The sequence below is a fragment of the Patiria miniata genome, unplaced genomic scaffold (assembly GCF_015706575.1).
Source record: "Patiria miniata isolate m_02_andy unplaced genomic scaffold, ASM1570657v1 HiC_scaffold_15, whole genome shotgun sequence".
Classification (NCBI taxonomy): domain Eukaryota; kingdom Metazoa; phylum Echinodermata; class Asteroidea; order Valvatida; family Asterinidae; genus Patiria; species Patiria miniata.
Genome location: NW_024037053.1, coordinates 702,431 through 722,576, shown reverse-complemented (window position 1 = coordinate 722,576; position 20,146 = coordinate 702,431). Strand labels below are relative to the sequence as shown.

The 20,146-nt window shown below is 40.5% G+C and overlaps 1 protein-coding gene across 1 annotated transcript in view; it reads right to left on the bottom strand.

The window, feature by feature from the left end:
• Nucleotides 1-6,216: 6,216 nt before the first annotated feature.
• The window catches only part of LOC119722316 (kinesin-like protein KIF19), a 50,883-nt gene continuing 36,953 nt past the window's right edge, over nucleotides 6,217-20,146 (bottom strand). The window contains exons 11-20 of the mRNA XM_038192364.1: nucleotides 19,339-19,501; nucleotides 16,846-16,907; nucleotides 15,046-15,233; nucleotides 13,759-13,840; nucleotides 12,726-12,857; nucleotides 11,426-11,547; nucleotides 10,503-10,630; nucleotides 8,806-9,662; nucleotides 7,580-7,693; nucleotides 6,217-6,899 (exon numbers count right to left, since the gene is read on the bottom strand). Of these exons, the coding sequence (XP_038048292.1) occupies nucleotides 6,727-6,899; nucleotides 7,580-7,693; nucleotides 8,806-9,662; nucleotides 10,503-10,630; nucleotides 11,426-11,547; nucleotides 12,726-12,857; nucleotides 13,759-13,840; nucleotides 15,046-15,233; nucleotides 16,846-16,907; nucleotides 19,339-19,501 (2,021 nt within the window). The 3' untranslated portion in view covers nucleotides 6,217-6,726. The remainder of the gene's footprint in view (nucleotides 6,900-7,579; nucleotides 7,694-8,805; nucleotides 9,663-10,502; nucleotides 10,631-11,425; nucleotides 11,548-12,725; nucleotides 12,858-13,758; nucleotides 13,841-15,045; nucleotides 15,234-16,845; nucleotides 16,908-19,338; nucleotides 19,502-20,146) is intronic.

Sequence of the window (20,146 nt, the reverse complement as noted above, 5' to 3'; positions counted from 1 at the left end):
CTTCCTCCATTTTGTCCATTATAAAGGCCAATTCCGACAAAGCGAAGAACTGAAGAGTTCAACTAAAACAGGAGTTTCCCCGTTTTGCTTAAGTTGTACTATCCATTAAATCATTTCAATTTGGACACCGATATAATCAGTGTTTGTTGCTTTGTTGCCCCCCTCACAATATGTGGCATCAGGTACTTGTGTAAGACCAAGCGTGTCTTCATATAGATTGATTGCATTAAGAAGCCATCTTTTGAGGAATGTTTTGTTAGTTCATGGAAGCGCAGGGCCTATACCCGACATGCACATCCTTGTTGAAAAATAAACACGCATGATCAAAGATGGCCGCACTGCGAAACGATCTATAGTATGTCCCCCCAAAAGTGTCCGTCTTACTATTTTTGAAACAACTGCACAATCAGGAGGTCAATTTTGAAAATGTTTGGTTTTGCAGATATTCCTAAGCGGCCTCAACCTATACGGGTTTCATTTAATTTCAGTCACGCATCACTGGACAATTGTCAATTGCGCACAACATTTTTGGACACTGTGACCAAGTTCTTTGACTTTTTCAAATTCAGTACTGCGTGTAAAGCTGTGTAAAATCTTCCATGTTGTGAAAAGGGCTGCAGTTGGGATTGGAATCATTTGCCTAGCTATACTCGAGAGCAAAATGATTCCAATCCCAAACCATATACAGCCTTTTTTCACAACATGCAGGATTTTACACAGCATGGTCACAGTGTCAAAAAAATGTTGTGCTCAATTGGCAATTGTGCAGTGATGCGTGACTGAAATTACATGAAACTCACAGGGGTTGAGAGTATCTGCACAATAAAAAAATAATTCAAAATTGACCACATGGTTTTGTAGTTATTTTAAAAACAGTCAGACGGACACTTTTTTGGGGGACATAACGGGTTCGTTCGTTTAGCTCACCCGGGATGACACGGGTGAAGGCGGACGGGTTAGCCACGACAGCCTAATCGAACGCTAAACTGCGAGCCATCACGATCCTCACGTGACGCGAGCCCGCAGCAACAGCTGTAGCCGGCCCATGTCACTGACAAAAACGCCCGTTTCGGATTTGGGTTTTAGTTTGAGATTTACTGCTTTTCAAGTCAATTGCAAAGCTAAAAAAAGATTGGCTGGAATAATTATAGCTCCAAAAGTCAATGAATTCAATAAATGATTACCTTTAAAGTTTATACTTCCAATTTTGAAGTCCACTTAAGATTTCCGCCGTCCGGCCGCCATTTTGTCCGTTTCTAGGGAATGAACGACGCATGCGTGACGTACTTTTCACCAGTGACTCTGCTCCACGAGCAGGGTCTGTGGGTGGTGACCGACCCGGGTTAGCCACGAGAATGACGTCAGAGCTAATCGAACGGCACATGGATGACCCGTGTCGAACCGGGTGAGCTAAACGAACTCACCCACTGTACAGTCGAATTTCAAATTAGCATCGGAACCGAGGCTCTGTAGTGATAACCCTCCCAACAAAATTAATGACACCACTTGGACCCTCGGTTTCAGTGGAAATGTGAAGTTCCTTTTTACGGTGATGACGTGATACGTTCGCTCCAATCGTCAGTGCGTAAAAAGTCGTAGTGCGTACTACGACACAAAAGATTTCCCAAGGGAACATTGCAAGGAAAGGCTCACTTTTAATGATTGCTCAGACAACCTTATACTTTCAAGTTGAATTTATTGAATTACATTCAATAATTGAATTACAAGACCATCATTCAATATTTGAATTACAAGACCATAATTTCAAAAAGGATTACCAAAGCTTTCATTTCTAACTCGTTTTTTATATATGGTTTTATAGCAAGATGCGAGTCGAATTTGGTTTTTGGAGCCAACACTTATACAATTCGATGAAAGAATCCTGAAATTTCCTGATACAATTAAGACCTTATTTACTTGCCCTTTTAGAAAGAGGAAAGTTTGATCGCCAAATAACTCATTTTGAAGTCGAATACTGTCGCCAGAAAAGTTACCTTATACTCCGCAAAGAACCTGGCCAAAACAAGTCGCAATAAATACATGTACCTTCAATAATTACATAATATCCAATAAAAAGCAGGTACATTATTACTATGTAGTTTTTATTTATGGGAAAGACAAATTATCTGCAGAGAAACCTTGAAAAATATTGCGCCCAAACATCTGAATCATATCCAATTTATAGCTAGGAATCGTGACTTGCCAATAAAGAAAATGAAATGGCACTACTGCTATTGTTACTATTGCTTACTGCATAGATCTCAAAATTAAGGTCAACTTTCATTTCAGATTGTTTATCTGAAACAAAAAATTGAAACACTGATTACACACTGAGAAATAAAATCAACACCCCTCCCCCAAATAAAAAAAAAGCAATAACTATTTTACAATAAAAACAAGTAATAACAAAAAAATAAATAACAAATATAAGGCTTTGCCCAAAATGCAACTCAATTTGAAATTTGTTCGAAAATATGAGAGACGATTAAAAGACAGAACTTCTAATGTGCTTTTCACAATTAATACCCGTCCAATGCAGTGTCTAGCACTAAGTGCACTACGAAAAAGATGATTTAATATTGACCTAACGGTCTGGGGGAAATGCATGCAAATGCTTGGCCATAGAGGGGCGTTTTGTTGGAGAAACGCAAATTTTTGGGCAAATCTTTAATGAGAAAAACATTTTCTAATAGACTTTATTCACGAAGCGGCCATTTTAAACTGAAAGTGAGATAAAGTCTTCATTTTTGGCACTTGCTAGTAAAAATGAATGCAATGTTATAAAGATCATTAACAAATTAATTCCAATCTGCTCTGATGAATAATTCAAAATATGTGATTAACCTAAATGTTGTGAGGGTGCACGCCTGTGAATAGGTCAAAAATCCGTCCGCCGAGCTCATGAATAAAAGTTAAACCTTCAAAATATTCTATATTAGAGAGTTCTGAGAGCCATGGAATTGGGGAATTGAAGACATGTGGCACTGGACTTTTGGATGCAATCGGGCCCGAAAGTGGCGCTATTTAGCCATGTTGTGGAGGGATTCTTTTTCAAAATGGCTACTTTTCCAGTTTGGGACACATCATTCGTTTTAGGCGTGTTCTTCTTTGGGTGAGAATATCTCAAAAAAAGTCAATGGTCAACCCACCAAAAATTGAAAAGAAAATGAAAGATGACATGTTGATCATCATTTTTCTGTTCAGCTTGAATACCTGTGAGAGTTCTGAGTATTTTTAAATGAATTTTGAAGTACATGTATGGGCATTTAGCACTAGTGTCTATGGGAATTTTATTGCAGGCGTGCACCCGTAAGCCACAATACACTCCAATCAGAAAATTAGTCTGGCACCATCCCATTCAATAGTTTGCAATTCATAAAATAGATTCAGGGAACAAGATCAAAAATGGCTCCCCGTGAATAAGGTCTATTCTGAGCTTTTGTTGTAGGTAATTAAACACATTAAGATGATAATCACCGACAAAAAGTCTCACTTTACTCACTTAAAAAAAAAAGTTTCTATAAATATTTACAAATTTGTTCGTAGACAACTGAATTTGATTTTACAAAACCCTGCAACCACAAAACATTCTAATAATACATGTACTTCATATGATCATGAATTAATAAATAAATTAACTATCATTTACATATATTTACACTATTCATGAAAAGTCTTTAAAAAAAAAATGATTTCAATTTCATTTCATCAGTTGAATTAAGGCACTAAGTACACTTGATTTGGTAAACGAGAACAATTTGTTCCGATTGCTGAGAAAATATAATAGTATAACAATTATTGATCGCGAAAGAAATTTTATCATTATCATCGTAATAATTATTGCTATGCGTACAAAACATTCACCACATACATGTATTTACTCACATATACGCTGATTGTTCATTGTTATTTCAAATAGAAAAATTTGAAGGAAAAAATGTTGATCAAATTTTTTTGGCAGTTTAGCTGAGAAATAGATACACTTACAAAATAAACAGCTGCAAAAATGCTTTAGAAATTAAGGCATTAAGATAAACATCATGAGATGTTCTACACAGATAACACACCGTGAATGGAACACTCAGCAGTGTATTTAGGTACAAAACCTAGTTATACATTGATAGAGATACACAGTTTTTGGTATCCAGTGTTTTCTCAGTTTTTTTTCGATGTTTACAGCAAACTGGAGAAAAACTGCTGCATTATCGTCAACTTCAAGATGATAAATAACTAAAACAGTTGAGATAAACTGTGGCACATATGGTGTGGTTTGGTTAAAGTTCAGGTGGGATGGCACGGATATGGGGCGGATAATGTGGGAGGTCTGACCTTTGACCCCTTAATGTGAGAAGATACAGATTAAACACATTAGTGGCTTGGCTATATGTAGGCCGAGCAGACTTTGGCTCGGCTGATTGTAGCATATTGTGAGCAACTAAATATCAGTAAAATTAGCATATCGGAGCAAATGCCACCTGCAGTTTTGTGACGAAATATCTCAACAAATCTCATGAATTTAACAGTATAATCACACCTGATCCATATTTTAACAGTTCGGATTTTGTAGGTATATGAGACAAATTAAATTTATTTGAAAGAAAGTACCCGTTTCAGAATTTTCTGAAGATCATAAAAAATTTAACAATTATGAATCAACAATATATCACTGTACAGTGAAAAGCTTCTAAACATTACTGTTCACTGTATAGACTCCATGCACAAGTACCCCCTCAACGGTTACAAAGGGAGAGTTGGGGGAGACCACTGGGAGTCACATTTAGACGTATTGCCAATGACTCGCATTGCTCATGCGGGTTGAACGACAGGGTTGAACAGATTTAGAAAAGAATCAGTCGTGTGTACTTCGCACCATATATGTGTACTTGCACCCTATGCCCGTGAAACAGTATACGTTCATGGTTCACGCGTTGTGTGCCTCCCTCTGGGGTTCTCAAAAGCGGTCAAACAGCGCCCTCTCCTGTTCGCGCACAAAGTCCATAGGACCAAATGTATGTTTTACACTGGTTTACTTTTAAATAAGACTCACTCAAAATTTATCACTCTGATTTCAAAATGACTGAAATTGACATCTGGAATATCGGATTAAGACACCCACTTGCAGACTAGTAATAAATAGTATTGCCTGACCAAAATATCAATTATGAAAACAGATACAAATGTTAAAAATTTGGCAGTAGAAAAGAGCACTAAAGAAAACAGGTCTCACTATTACGATCTTTGTAACGAAGTTTCTTGACACTTAATGGGAATAAATTGAAAGGCGTCATTAATTACTTGGTTTCTAGCAGAAGTCTTTTTGCGGTTTATCTGAAAAAAAGTCTTTTGAAATAAATTTGTCTTAAAGGTAATATACAAATTTGCTTTTGCTGTAATTTTCAGAAATGGGTGGATTTGGGGGGTTAGTATTTTATAGCAAATATTACTGCACTGACCTGTTTAAAGTTTTGTGTTCATAGATGCTGGAAAAAAACAAGGGAAAAATGCTGTTCTTGTAGTCTGGTTCTCTGGCTACTTCAGACGAAATCGGGGATTCTTGTCAAGCCAGGGAACCAGACTAGCTGGCTTGCACCTTAACACGGATGTGAAACAAAATGTGGACTAACTAAATTTGATGACCTGAAGGCAATATTTGATGGAAAAAAGTCATTTCCAACAATGGTCGGCCAACCATCGTTGGAATTTATACAAACGTTCCACTTTTCTTGAAGGTGACAGCACACCAGGTGCCATGATTTCACAAGATGATTGAGACTATTATTCACTTACAGTCAAGTAAGGTATTTTGTAATAATTTGGTAGTTTTGTTGTTTGACGTTTGCAAATGTATATTACCTTTAACAAAGTTAAATTAGAATCTAAGGCTGAGGTATTGAGGAGGTTTTTTCCATTTTTTTTTCAAGGAGGATGTTGATGCCCTTGCTTTCAATGCTATTTTCAAAGGCATCTTTCACAAGGTACTTTGCGAAAAAAAAAACCAATTCCAGATAAGGTTTTCTCTTCAGAACTGAAAAACCACAAACTTCCTATAGTTTTTCCTTTATCTCGGTCAAGAAGTACTCATCTTTAGAACGTTATTTACAACTGCGCTCTATGATAAGAAAACAAATTCAAATTTACAAACAAAATTTCAGTATTTACTGCTGGCAAATCTCAAACGATGGCAGACCAACTTCATAGAAATGTGACTGGTTAACCAGCCAATGTGCTTTTTGACAGTGTTGTGTTGCATTTTGGTGACGGTTGTCGCCAGACCAAATTGAATGAGGTGTGCGACAAGACAAAATTGCCGACAGACCACTCCGTGCAGGAAGGTAACCGGGAATTTTCACCCAATCACACACCAAACTGAAAGCCACCATCTGGGGCGCTGTTGAAAAGCGCACAAGACTGGACACTATCAGACAATAGGTGGCGCTATTCATTGTGGCATTTATGCCCCCAGTCACACAAATGCAGCCTTTAAGACCGACATGGAAATAGAGCTTGAAATGGCATTGATTTGGTAGGTTTGACATCCAATCACAAATTACAATGTTGATCTTGTCAGGCAGGAATTGTCCAATCAGTGTAACTAAAAAATTAGCCTGTTCTGGCACACACGGTTTATGGCACACTGGGTATTGGCAAATTTGAGCTGGTAACCATGCAGTTTTCAATACTTGTTTCTATGAAGTTGGTCTCTGGTATTGAGGCGTTATTGGCCAATCACATCTTGCGATAGCCGATCCTCTGGTTCCTTGTGACTCCAAAGCCGGACACCGACAGCATGTTCTTGCGCTGGTAGACGGGATATGTCGGCTGCTGGCGCTTGCTGGCTGGCTGCTTGATGCCGAGCAGTTGAGGCGTGCTTCGGTTGGACACATCATGGTTTGCGACACCTACGTGTATTAAAGTGAGGAAGACATTTAAAGGAATGTTATCTTTGAATTTGCTGTGGAGAGCGTAGTGTAAATTTGGGCTGGGACGTACACCCAGGCACCCGACCCAAAAGTGGTGGATAATAATGCAGTGGGTTCGATGAGGAATTGTGTCTTCCACCAAAGGGTCACCGCATACAAGTTTCATCAAAATCCATGAAAGCATGTAGAAGTTATACATTTTTCTCCAAGAATTTTCATACGTCTCTAGGGTAACACAGAATTCAGGACTGGTTAGTGTCTTCCAAAACTTTGTTTGGACAACACAATTACAGTTTTTAAACAAGATTTTAAGTTTTAGATTTTAAGAAAAACTGTTGAAGGACATGTGCAATGTCATTTTTATAATGCAACCGTTAAAAATGCACCTTAGTGTCTCATTAAACTTTATCTTTAATTTTCGTTTTGCCATTTTCAAGGGTATTTTGGAGCCTTTTTGGCTTTTATGCCAATGCGAATTTCCATATTCGTGAGCAAAAGTGTGGTAATTTCAGACAAAAAACCTCTATGTTACGGCTATTTCAGCACCAAAAGTTGCCGGAAATTTGGGTATTTTGCTGTCGTGAATGCTCTTTTCTTTGGTGATTCGTTGTTGTGTCAGTACATGGCAGTATAAAGCCAATGAGCAAACTTTTACCTACCCTTTGTTCTCTTCTGTAAGCTGTGGCCTTTGCCTCTGTCGATGCCCGTCTGGTGCACCACGTTGATGTTGGTTGGCGTGCTACGAGAACCCAACATAGTAGCATCTTGCTCACCTAAAGTAAATACAACAATGAGCACCAACCACTAGAAATGAGGTCCTTTTGGATCAAATGTTTCTCAAACAAAATACAAATTATTATTGCACCTATTTCTTTGCCATAGTGAGGATGAACGGTTGTAGAAGATGCAGACAAGCTTTCTTCGGGAAAAAAGTGAAGTATTCTGTACCTTTTTTGGTGTGGTATGGTGGGAGATGCGGATGAGGAGGTGAGATGGCGTCACCAATGGTGGAATTTACCCCACCTTGGTCTAAACGTCTAACATTGGGATAATTTCTCCAAGTTCTGTTGAAGACTTATCCTCTATTTAGATTTTGCATTCTCAAGTAAGTACTTAAGTAATTACTTTTCCTCAAAAAAAAAACCCTCAGAGTTTTCTAGAACAGACTTGGGCTTCAATAAGCAAAGTCGTTGACAAATTTGGAAACTGTCAAAAAAAGGCTGGACAGCTCAGTTGGTAGTTAAAGACGTCTTAGATTCATATCCCATTCCAGTTAATTTGTATGCTTAACCTACATGTACAATGTTAATCGGAAGAGATTCCATTCACGTTTCCCTCTGTGGTTTATTTGATCAAAATAAATTTGATCTGGGCACAGTCAAAATATCTTTTTGGTATACAAAGACAAAAATCATATGTTTGAAAGCATATTGCTCTTCATTTTTACAAGCTATAACATTAAAGTAAAGAACTATAAAGTATGTAAATTGACTTTAAATTGGTAAGTCTACTTCTGTTTTATCAACAAAAATAAACTGGTTTAATGTAGGCAGTTGTCAAAGACATTAACCCTAACCCCCCTTGGGTGATTTACTAGGAACCTTCCTCACTCCTGCAATTTCCAACATCACATGGTAAACTCTACACTCAAACTGTTGGACTCTGATTATGGTGGTATGCCTGACCCCATGTAAAGCATAGTCAGTTTACTATAGTGCAGTACTCACTCCAACAGATTCCAACAAACCCTGGTGTTGGAGTTTGACTGGATGGGGATTGTTAAGGTTAATCATCTCTTATTTACACCAATTAGTGAGTTTGGTAAACAAGCACAATTAGTACAATTCCTAAAGACAATGCCTATGTTTTGTCATATGATACCAACCTGCATGATGCACTATTGGGTATTTGACTTTGCCAGTGTGGTGTGGGTCTGGACCAGCATTTGTCGTCGTCGCCCTGGGGGTGATCTTCTTCCCATGACCCCTGTGTGAATCGACGGACGGGTACGCCCTGTTGTATCCCCCCTTGGAGGGCATGTACATCACATGTCCGCTAGACTCGTATCCGAGCCCTCTCCTACGACGCTTGTCCGCCACTTGCTTTTCCGTCAGACGTTTCATTCCACCACCGCCAAGGTTCTTGTGCTTCGAGTGCTTCAAGTTGACGTTGGAATAGGTGTCCGTGAGTTCGCTTCTCCTGTCCATGGTGACGATAGACATGTTATCGTCATTGTTGTTGGGATCGTTGTGAGCGGCGTCGTGCATGCTGTTGTGCTTGGACAACCGGCTCATGGTCAGGTACTCTCCGTCCGTGTCGGGCTCCGAGACTTCGTAGACGGATCGCAGTGAGATGATGGTCTTCTCGTGGAGGTTCAGCTTCTCGGGCCGGCTGCCTGATTTGTCAAACTGTTTCTGGGAGTTGCGCTTTCGGGCGGCGATGGCCGCGATCTTCTTCGTGCGCTGAATGATCTCCTTGCGGTTGCTCAGCAGGTCCGGGTCTGAGTCCCCGATCTCCAGGTCGTGCAGCGACTTGGTCTTCAGGGCATCGCCGGGGGACGTGGTGTGCCTCCCGTGGTCGTTCAGTGTCTCTAAACTCTCGTGTTTCGTGACGGGCGGCGTCGCGACGGCCGTCGCCGGCGAGCTGGTGTGGACTTTGATCTTGGGCAAGGAGCTGAACTCTGATTTCTGGCGAAGCTGGTGGGCCCGGGGGCTGGGGTTGAAGACGCGAGGCTGGGCGGGGCTGGATTGGGTGAAAGTAGAGTGTTAAACATTTGCACACATGAAGTACCATGCCAACAATACAATGACGAGGATTTCTCTACATGAAGTGAGTGATACACTTGAAAAGTGAACTATAACCCATTAGCATTTACACAGTTGTAATCCAAAGAAAAAAATGTTCAAACCTAACCTGTTGAAGTTTCAGCTCAGTGGATATTAAACTTTTTGGCGAAAGAGTAAAACCATGCACAATCTTTTGCTCACGAAACACGATTTCGCCCATAACGCTCTTTATTTCCACAAATCAGTCAATTACCTGATCGTTGGAAATCACCTACATTTCTTGATTTCTTCTAAATGACAGCAAGCCAGAAGGAATAATTTCACGGGGTGTTTAGTACCAGTACGATCTCTAATCCAAAAATCCCCGCAAGGTTACTTTTGGGATAAATGCAAATGACCCCATATGCCTTTAACAGACCTATTACTCCATCATAATGATAATGTGATGCTTACATGGCGCTTTATACCTAAGGTCTTAAAGCACAGGACAATTATTACCCCTGTTCATTAGGCAATGAGACAAGTTTTTTCAGCAGCTCAAGATCAGCGCATTCTGGTCTATACCTCCACAGGTACCCATTCATGCTCCTGGGTGGAGAGAGGCAATTGTAGTAAAGTGGCTTGCCCAAGAACACAAGCACCATGTTCCCCATCAGGATTCGAACCCATGTACCACGGCACATGAGTCAAACACCTGGGTAACCATTGGGCCACAACGCTCCACAATAGCACAATAGCAGCTCTAGCGACTTAGGACTCATTTTGTTGGGTTGGGTCATCATTTCAAGTACCGTACCTTTCTTCTGGTATTTGAGCAGGTCTTCTGGGCCTCGTCTTGACGTCCACGGATTCCTTCTCTGGTGAGGTGTCGTCAGACCCCTCCTGAAGGGCTTTCAGGGCTCTAAGATTCAGCATGGAGGTAGCCTAAGATCAAGATTATAGAAATATCAGCATTGCAGGCTTTCAAGCAGACCCAGGTGAAAAAGTAGAACAGTAGGATCAAAATTGTAACTAAAATAGGGTTAAAGTTGGACTTGGGACAAAATCAGGATAAAATAGGGCTTTTGCGGGCTTTCAGGAGTAGTTTTCATTGATTCTCACTCATGTCCACAGCATCATAAGCCTCATTTGGCATGTTCTGTACTCCAACACTTGTGCTCCATCCTCAACTAAGCTCTTGGAAGTACAGTTGCAGTACTCCTGCGCCCAAACCCTTCATTGTGTGGTTTACATATGACAGTGTGTAACATTGTTACAAACAATATTCCCCGAGATCAGGCGTGGATCCAGAGGGGGGTTTTGGGGGTCGGAACCCCCCCCCCCCCCCAGCTCTGACTCAAATTGTTTTTTTTTTCATAGAAGTTCATTAAAAATGATGTGGAAACTTCCGATTTGGCCTTGAGATTTGTAACCTGATGGATCTTGCTACACTGAGGAGGCTTGTCATTTTGCTAAGTGTGGCATGTGGTTGCGTTAGGGAGGGATTCTAAACAAAATATCCTGGAGGGTTAGGGCTACGACCAAAGTTTATGCTCACTTCATTGCATGACATGAAAATGGCCGACTCCCAGAAATGTACAGAAAGCATCCATTGAATGCCAGGGTAATGGTTTACAGACGATCAATATATTTTTACCACTTTTCCTTGGGAATGATAGGTGTACAAGAATCAATTTTGTTTTCAAATCCTGAAATATAAACTTAGGGAAAAACAAATACCTTGATGTCCCTAATATTTTGAAGGTTAGGGTTTGTGCTGGCGAGGGACATCTCATCGAAAACAGCTGACGTATACTGGTCGAACCAATCTTCTAAATGCTGGGGCCGGAAGATGCCGTGCTCTATGGGAGAGATGAAGCAGACAGACTAGTACTATTGTAAACATAGTGAATGGTTGCAGTGCCTGCTGCATAATCAGATTTTGAACCAGCCGGCCGACCCTGGCAAGCTAGGTAGTCAAGTAGTTAGACGTCTACACTACAGGGTGAGTCAGAATGATCTGGACCCAAATTAAAGAAAATATTAAAAATGTGTAGCAATTATCAAAACAAGTGCAAATCAGATATGTTATAGGCTGGTATTTTGGACATATTTGGTGAAAGTTTCATGTATATCCATTGTACCATTTTGAAGAAAAGCGCTGGCAAAGAACACACGCTAAAAAACACTCTGACCACGGTTCCATGGTTCAACAAATTTATTGAAATCGCGTACTGATGTGAAGCAGTGTAATAACAAATAAAAACCACGTCATGGCGACTGACTCACTTGAAGTTATTGACACATTTAAAAAAAGGCAAAACCAATTCCGCGGGCAGACTGGAAAATGAGCCACTTCAATGAAAATGGCATAACTCCTCACCAGAGCAGCTAATTTGAAAAATTCAAAATCCTGTTGAAGACAAGGTAATAACCATTCGTGTGAAACACTCAGTTTTTTTTCTCAATATACTCTATTTGCCACAAAAAAGGTGAACTTGGGCCTAGATCATTCTGACTCGACCTGTAGTAAGCAGGTCATGGGTTCGAGTCCCACCCGAGTTAGCTTGTTTCTTTTTTCTTGCAAGACCTCAGAACAACCCCAAGTATAGACTAATTCGGCGACACCCATTTTCTGAGGCACCACTGCGGTGGCACCAGGTTCGCGCAAGTCGCGCTCAGGTAGTACAGAGACGCCAACCATTACTCTTTTGGAGCAATTATTAGGATTTTGAGGCATGTTACTACTCTTGAAATTTCCAGCTGTCCTATACGCCAACATTGTGGTTACTCTGACAAGTACTGTGGTTACTCTTAAACTTGACTGTTGTCCTATGTATTTACATTAGCATTACTCTTTGCAGGAAGAATCATTACTATTTTGTAGTCGGTAAAGTTGGCATCTCTGGACTAGTTCGCCCGCACTCCGGGCTCCTTCGACCAATAGTGGTACCAAAAACCACACGCGACTCGTCTGTAAGCGCTGACACAGATTCTGGATGAACAAACACAGACCGTAAGAGTTGCAGATGGGACTTACTGTTGATGAGGGATCGCTGTTCTTGGATGATCTTGTCACACAGCAATCGGTGTTTCTCGTAGCGTCGGATCAACGTCTCTTTCTGCTCTGTGGTGTGCTTGTGAATCAAGGCCTGGGATTTCAGCTCCGTGTCTGGGGGACAAACTCTAGTCAAGGATCAATTTGGACTTGGTTTTTTGAAGTAAAATTTGTTAGAAATTTATTATTAAGCTGGTTTTATAACGTACTTGTTTAAAACCGGCCAAGCACATACTTATTCAATTACTAGAACTGACTAATTACTACACACAGCCTGAGCTCTATAACATTTTCAATTTTTTTTCTACACAATTTTTCAATTTGTAGGATTAAGTCTGGAACTTCTTTTTTTGTATGCGGGCTTCCGCAACCCTTTCAAAAAATGCTATTATTTTGAGTTTACTTGGCTTTTAGAAATTTGTATTGTAATTATTCCATATTAGGCCCAAAAAAAAAATTATTCGGTCTCTGGTCAGACCAAAGTTCCGGAATTGACGCGGCGACGCGGCTTTTTTTTTTTTTTTTTTTTTTTTTTCTTCAAGCTTGGATTGTACAGACAAGGTGGGGTACTATTTTGCTTTTTTGGTGTCCTCATGTACATGTACATTGGTGTCCTCCATAATTTGCCTTGGTGCTTTCGATCATTTGCCTTGGTGCAATTTCCCATTCCTTGGTGCTCTTTGGTAAAAACAATTGAGGAGGTGCGGAAATAGAGGGCGCTGTTGGAGCTACCGCGGAACATTTTGGAGAAAAAAAAAGATCGACACGCATGATTAAAATCGACGCTCGCGCTGACCAGAGACCGACTTATTATTTCTTTTGGCCTTAAGTAAACATGGGTAGATTTTGCACTCGATGTCTCATTCATAAAAAGTGAAGAACTTTCGTATGTCTAGGGAAAATAGAAACTTAACAAATTCTTTTTCGGGGTGGAACTAAAAACAAAACGAGGCAGAGAGAGGAACTTCAATGGCCGAATAAAACAAGAATGAGTTATTCCAAGACAAAAGGATACTCTCAATCTCCAGCTCATGGACCTTGCACAGCATGCTCAGGATCTCACCCTGCTCCTCACTGGTAATCTTCTTGGGGAGGACCTAGAAACAAAGACATCGTGATGCAGCAAGATATTAGCCCAAGCCTGTCTTCTGAGTAGTCTTGGCTACATAGTTGAGTTCATACATCGAAATTGAAGCACAATTGTACTGAACCCGAGGTGTCATAAAACAAATGTGACGCGTTCTGGCAAAATGAGACAGAACTGGGCAGAGGTGGAAAAGAGGGTTTGTGGGTATTAGGAAAGAGAATAAAATTCTCCTTACAATACTGTTTGCTGCACTTTAATCAGGCATTCCGTTGACAAGTTATGGCTGTTTAAAGTTTGCATTTATCGACTTGTCAAAAAAGTAAAATATTGAGAAAGGCCTTTAACGTTCGAGTTTTACACCAAATTTGTGCCAAAATGATACTTCTAATAAGTTATCATTCTTAATTTCAAGAAGCATTAGATATCTCAGATATGTCACAATCAAAGTTGTAACTGGTTTAGCTGCTGCGATGCCTAAACCAAATTCTGAATGCCCCATCACATATGCGCATTTATAACACCTCACCTACAGATTCTGTGTCTTGATTGGCCGAGAGCGAGTCACAAGGTATTTCCTATTTTTGCTGTCTTTCTGTGCTCGGCCAAAAGTACTATACCCGTAGTAACCGAAGTACTATACCACTAGCAACCAAAGTACTATACCCATGGTGCAGTATTTGTGTGCGAATGCATGCTAATGTGCGCGTTGAGCGTTGCGCGTATTGTTCCCAAGAGAGCGCACCACAGAGTTGGGTTCCAACATTTCTTCAAGGGGTGGTTTGAAAAAGAGAAATACATTTCCCACCAATTTTGTATTGAAATTGAAGTTTATTTCAACTGTGTTTAGATTTAAGTAATTTAAAATATTAAAACCAAGCAGAATCTGTGGGTGAAGTGTTATAAAAAGAATATTGAATGCTTTAACTCGTGCTGAAGTAAAACTAGCCTCCCTCGGTGATCCATGGAGCATTCTATTTTCCCTCAACTTCACCTCGGGAAAATAGAATGTCCACAGATCACCTCGGGAGGCTAGTTTTACTACACCACTTGAAGCATTCCATATTTGTATAATGTGTGATGCCATACAGATAAGTGCAAGCGACATGTAAAATGTTTCCCGGATGCCGAAACTCTCTAATATCTCTACCATCCCACCAATTGTTCTGAAGCCCGTGGTCTATATCCCCATCCATCCTACCCATCTCCTCTGCCTACCTCTTCCAGTGAGTTAGCATCCATTCTGACATCCTCTAGTCTCCCCTCTAGCTCCTTCTGAGAAGCCACCAGCTTGTTCTGTTGTCCAACCAGGACGGCGATCTCCTCCCGGGCATTGATGATATCCTCCGGCTCGGGGGTCTCAGACGTCGTGCTGTATGCGTCAATGTCCTTCTCCTGGTTTTGTTCTGAAAAAGGAGAAATCATGATTTGGCATATTGAACTGAAGGCTAAAACACACCAGATTAAACTATAAGCCAGTGGCTTAACAAGGTGGTTCTCGGACCACGCGACTCGACTGTTTCAAATGAGACCAATTTTACATTTTCAGCCTATTTTACAACTTGACCTCAGATGACCTTTGACCTTGGTATGTGAAATTTGACATCATTATCATATGAATGTTGCCATGTTGCATCTATGACTCAAATTTGGTTCAAATTCGGCCAATTCACAATGCAGTGCGCCACCAAGAGTTTGCCATGGAGAGTCAACTTTTTAAGTTTACGGTCGACAAAATATGGCCCATTTGAATGAGTGTCAGTAGACAACTTGAGCTATTATGTTATAGATAGGGCATAGCGTTCTGCCGCCTTACAAAAAATCACCATATTGATACAAAGAAAATAAAAGGGCAAACATATACTCCAATCATACGCTAACGAAACTACTGACCGGGAAAAATGAACAATTTCAAATGTCCCGCGCTGCAAAATTGTCGACCATCTCCCACAATGCACTGGGAAAAATGATCTCTCCGTGGCAAATTATTGGTGGCACTCTGCATTGTGAATCGCCCGAATTGGACTTCAACTTTTCAAATGAAAGGAAGGACATACATAGGGGCAGACATACATACAGACGTGCTTACCATGGACCACTTGTGGGGAACTCGAACAAAGGGAGCGGCACCCCACAAGTAAAATCTTTTTAAAAAAAAGGGTACCCCACAACGAAATCTTTAGAAATAGGGACAAAAGGACAACAATGCTCCTACCCCCGAACTGCTCATCAGCTGGGATGTACCGTTCATACGGACAGACATAGTGATTGCATGGTCTCTTTCCTGAACTCGTTCAGGCAAGACAAAAGGGATTTAAAGTAGCAATATTTCGTATTATACAACACCTGATAAAAAAATCCCTGTCATCTGATTGGTGGGTCATTGATCACGTGTCATTGAAATATTTATCCCAACGCACGGCTCTTGGGAAGGGCATTAAAGGGAATGTACATCATTGGCTTTTGCTGTAATTTTCAGAAATGAACTATTTGAGGGGTTAGTATAATAGATCAAATATTGTTACACTGACATGTTTGAAGTTTTGTGTTCGAAAATGCTGGAAAAACCAAAAAAAACAAAACTGTTCAAGTAGTCTGGTTCCCCGACTCCACTAAATATAAAATGGATCAATTTACAGATGCCGGAAAATTGTAAGGTAAGGGTATCAGTCTAGCTGGCCTGCACCCTTTCATGAACATGTAACCAATAGTAAACAAATTTGGACTGAATTAATGGTAAATTTTGAGCAGTAGTTGAAAAATAGTTAGGTTTTTCCAACGGTGGTCGGCCGACCACCGCTGGAAATTTTTACAAAAATACAATTTTCTTGAAAATGACTTCACTCCAGGTGCCATAATGTTACAGGATGCTTTAGACTGTCATTTACCAACATCCTAGTAAGGTATTTCGTAAAAACTTGGTTGTTTTATTTTTTGATGTTTGCAAATGTTGTATATTCCCTTTGAAGAGTTGCTTTATTTTTCAATTGAACAAAAGATATAAGTTTTGTACAATACCTTTGTATCTATTGTCCACCTCTTTGTTAATCTCTTTACTTCGAGATCTCTCTTGCTCCCACCTGTTAAAAGAAAAATTACAACAAATACTTACTTATCAAACATATTAACACATTTATGTCAAGCATCTTCCAACCTTCTGATTAATTACAACTTTTGAATGAATAATCTACAGCTTCATTCTACACCCCATGTTGTCTGTGCATGCCGCTTTTACTATCTCTCAATATGTTCCGTCTCTTTACCTGTCTATTTTTCTGTAATGATTGTCATTTGCCTGTTAAAGCTATAGTCCATCATTTGTAATTAGTGCATTTTGTTCGTTTGAAGCAACAAAAGTATTCAAATCCTAATAAAGGATACTGAGCAACTAACCTGATGAAGTTTCAGCTAAGCTTCAGCTGTACATTCCGAGAAAAACAGCATTCTAAGATCTCAATTTTAAATCAAAAGTTACTGAATCATGTTTTGAATTGTTTTGTAATTGCAGCTATACGCGGCGTCGCGCACTGATCCGACGAATTATTACAACCGCGTGTGCGTCGTTCCAATACTTGTGCGCGCTGCGCTGAATAACAAAACGAACTACTAATTTAAATTTTCCTATGGTGCTTCTTTAATAAGAATCACCGTTGGAAATGCCTTCTTTCGTTGATTACTTCAAAATGACAGCTTCCCAGAAAGAATAATTTCACAGGGAGTTTAGTTCCCTTACTATCTTTCAACCAAGTTTGTTTTTCAACAGTAATTACGCCAGTTACTTTTCGGATGGCTGCAAATGATGGACTATAGCTTTAAAGGCAGAATAGATCATTTGCAGCTATCTAAAAAGTAACTGATGAAGTTTTTGTTATAAGCTTACTTGGTTTAAAGATAGTAATGCCAATAAACTTCCTGTGAAATTACTCTTTCTTGCATGCTGTCATTTTGAAGAAAACAACATAAGGCCATGCATTTCCAAAGGTGTGTCAAGTGACGCATTTTTGGAAATTTCTGTTAGTAGTTGGTTTGTAATTCGGCGAATCCGTGAATGGGTGCACACAAGCGTTGACACGATGCACACGCGCGCGCAGTCGCTATTATTTGTCGGTTCAGTGCCTGACATCGCGTAGCTGCAATCGGCTGAAAGAGAACGTGTTCTCAATGCTGATTTCAAAACATGACTCGGCAACTTTTGAATTGAAATTGAGATCCTAAAATATATATACAGCATTCACTGAACCAAACCTTCATTAGGTTAGTTTTAAAGTACCTGTCTTTAGATTTTGAGCACTTTTGTTGCTTCAAACGAAAAAAAAATTCACAAAATGACAAATGATCTACTCTACTTTTAATGGGAAAAGCTGCTTCCCATTTCCTTTGCTTCTCACCTTAATCTGTTACCTTGTCTGTTTTTCACATGCATCATGTCGACTCTTACCATATCTGTCTCTGTCATCCTACCTGTCAACCTGTGTCTACATGTAGCTCTTTTCACCATGTCTGTCTACTGACCCTGTAATTATCACCCTGTCTGTCTACTTCCAATTTCCTGTCCACCTCCATCATGCTCCCTCTACGTTACCATGTCTGTCTGTGTGTCTACCTGTCTATCACCCTGTCTGTCTACTTACTCCGTGATGAGTGCCATCTGCCTGTTGATGAGTACAGCCACCTCCCATTTACGGTTTTCCACCTCCATCATGCTCTGTCTGATGTCACCGTGTCTGTCTCTGTCACCCGGTGTGTCTACCTGCTATCACCCTGTCTGTCTACTTACTCTGTGATGAGTGCCATCTGCCTGTTGATGAATACAGCCACCTCCCATTTCCGGTTTTCCACCTCCATCACGCTCTGTCTGATGTCACCGTGTCTGTCTCTGTCACCCTGTGTGTCTACCTGTCTATCACCCTGTCTGTCTACTTACTCTGTGATGAGTGCCATCTGCCTGTTGATGAGTACAGCCACCTTCCATTTCCGGTTTTCCACCTCCATCATGCTCTGTCTGATGTCACCATGTCTGTCTCTGTCACCCTGTGTGTCTACCTGTCTATCACCCTGTCCGTCTACTTACTCTGTGATGAGTGCCATCTGTCTGTTGATGAGTACAGCCACCTCCCATTTATGGTTTACCACCTCCATCATGCTCCGTCTATGCCACCATGTCTGTCTCTGTCACCCTATGTGTCTACCCGTCTATCACCCTGTCTGTCTACTTACTCCGTGATGAGTGCCATCTGTCTGTTGATGAGTACATCCACCTCCCATTTACGGTTTACCACCTCCATCATGCTCTGTCTGATGTCACCGTGTCTGTCTCTGTCACACTGTGTGTCTACCTGTCTTTCACCCTGTCTGTCTACTTATTCCGTGATGAGTGCCATCTGTCTGTTGATGAGTACAGCCACCTCCTATTTCCGGTTTTCCACCTCCATCATGCTCTGTCTTATGTCACAGTGTCTGTCTCTGTCACCCTGTGTGTCTACCTGTCTATCACCCCGTCTGTCTACTTACTCTGTGATGAGTGCCATCTGTCTGTTGATGAATACAGCCACCTCCCATTTACGGTTTTCCACCTCCATCATGCTCTGTCTGATGTCCATCTGGTCTTGGAAGTTGGCCATCAGCTGTTGCCGGAGCCGGTCCATCTCGTCACGATTGTGGATGGATTCCTCCGCTGAAATTGAAACAAATTCAGAGTTTTTTTATCGCAAAGAATAGACTGCCAGTGATACAATGTGACAAACATTACAAGATCAGTAGAAACAATATGAATGATGACCAAAGGCGTGTACAAAAGATGTAGTTATGTCGATCACAAGATGATTCAGAAAGTCAGTCACAAGTCAAATCACAAGTAAAGTCATAAGTAACAGGGGAATCAGGTTGGCGTAGCGGTACTTTCCTCGCCTTCCACCGCTGTGACCCAGGTTCGAATCCCGCCTGGGCCAACATGTGCATTGGGTTTTCAGTCCCTGCCTGATTCTGTTGGTTTTCCCCAGAATATTCTTCTGGGGTTTTCCTCCCACCTCTAAAACTGTTAATTTTTCTCATTGTCTTCTCTCTACAGGTTTCTTCAGGCTTGCGAGCTACAGTGCCTAGGGCACTTTTGAGGAATCCTTGGTTTCATTACCAGAAATAATTAATAATAATAATAATAAAGTAACTGGGAATGTAACTCTGTTATATCTACAGCTAGAATCCAACATAATGATCATAGTAATTTATTTCAAATGAATTGGAAAACAGTTTTTCAATATTTAAAAACTTATTTGAGAGGAATACACCATAGCATGAACATCTAGACATTACTGTTTGTATT